The following is a 1,078-nucleotide window of genomic DNA, read 5'->3' as shown; positions in this document are numbered from 1 at the left end:
AAAACACCCAAAGAAAAGTACTTTACTCTTATCCTCAACCCAAACATGGCGACATTCTTTCACCTCTCCAAGTCACTCTCTTCCCCGCTTCCTTTCTTCCGCATTCCTCCGCCGCTTCGCTGGAAACATAGGCCTTCCACGGTGGCCCCCGCTCGTGCGGGCCCCAGCTCAAGTAGCATCGCCTTTGCCATCGGCCTCCCTCTCTCTCTCCTCGCTGTCACCGTCCTCACCTCCCTTCGAATTGCCAATAAACTCGACCAACAATTTTTTGAGGAGGTAACCACCAATAATAATAATCATAATGATTAATGATAAAAGGATGTTATTTTAGTAACTCTAGGACTAAAAGAGTTTCAAGAAAATTCTGGAGATTCAAATGAAGAATGCATAAAATTTTGCGGATTAAATGATCAGTTATGCTTATTTCCCCTCCTTCCTTCGGGATAATTTGAAGGTTAAGTTGTTAGAACAAGTTTATGAAGATTTTTGGTGCTGTCAAAACACTACTTTTGCTGCCCTAATTTGTTGTTGTGGTAATGCGATTTTGAACAAGGTCTTTCGGTCAAAACTGCAAGATTTCAGATTAGAATCTAAACTCTGGTCTTAATTTCCATGAGTTCATTGATCCTCTGCATGCAATTCTTAGTTTCTAATCAACTCTTAGCTAATGCTTTATTGGAAGATAACTATGATTGTCATAAAGAAATTGGTATTAGGCAATAAAGATGCTTCCCCCTGTAATTTGTTGGATTAGGAATTAGGTCAAATGTTAGGACTAGAACAGTATTTTATCCTTTTGTTTTCAAATACCAGATGGCAATGAATGAAGCTATCATGCAAGCTGATGAAGATGACGATGATGATTACGAAGATGAAGATTATTATGATGATGCTGATGATGATGATGATGATGATGATGATGATGCAGAAACTCCTGTACAACAAGAACCTGCCCTTCCGCGTTCTCGCAACAGGCCTATAAGGGAAGCTTAACTTTCACCCTTTTGGCCTTTGAATTACAATTTTTTTCAGGTTGATCTTGTTGCAGTAGATAGATTATCAGACATCAGAATGAGGA

General features: G+C 39.4%; 1 protein-coding gene across 1 annotated transcript; it reads left to right on the top strand.

The window, feature by feature from the left end:
• On the top strand, positions 1-1,017 carry LOC107648467 (cytochrome b-c1 complex subunit 6). Its single transcript, XM_021105083.1, has 2 exons — positions 1-276; positions 814-1,017. The coding sequence occupies exons 1-2, from the start codon at positions 46-48 to the stop codon at positions 991-993; spliced, it is 411 nt and encodes a 136-aa protein (XP_020960742.1). The 5' UTR covers positions 1-45; the 3' UTR covers positions 994-1,017.

This window comes from Arachis ipaensis, chromosome B06 (genome assembly GCF_000816755.2).
Source record: "Arachis ipaensis cultivar K30076 chromosome B06, Araip1.1, whole genome shotgun sequence".
Classification (NCBI taxonomy): Eukaryota; Viridiplantae; Streptophyta; class Magnoliopsida; order Fabales; family Fabaceae; genus Arachis; species Arachis ipaensis.
Note: the sequence above shows the minus strand (reverse complement) of the source record. Positions and strands in the feature narration are given on the sequence as shown.

Excerpts from the sequence above, each read along its gene's own strand:
- LOC107648467 (XM_021105083.1), top strand. The coding sequence starts at position 46 with ATGGCGACATTCTTTCACCTCTCCAAGTCACTCTCTTCCCCGCTTCCT. Across the intron at positions 277-813 it reads ACCAACAATTTTTTGAGGAG|ATGGCAATGAATGAAGCTAT; the intron begins GTAACCACCAAT and ends TTCAAATACCAG.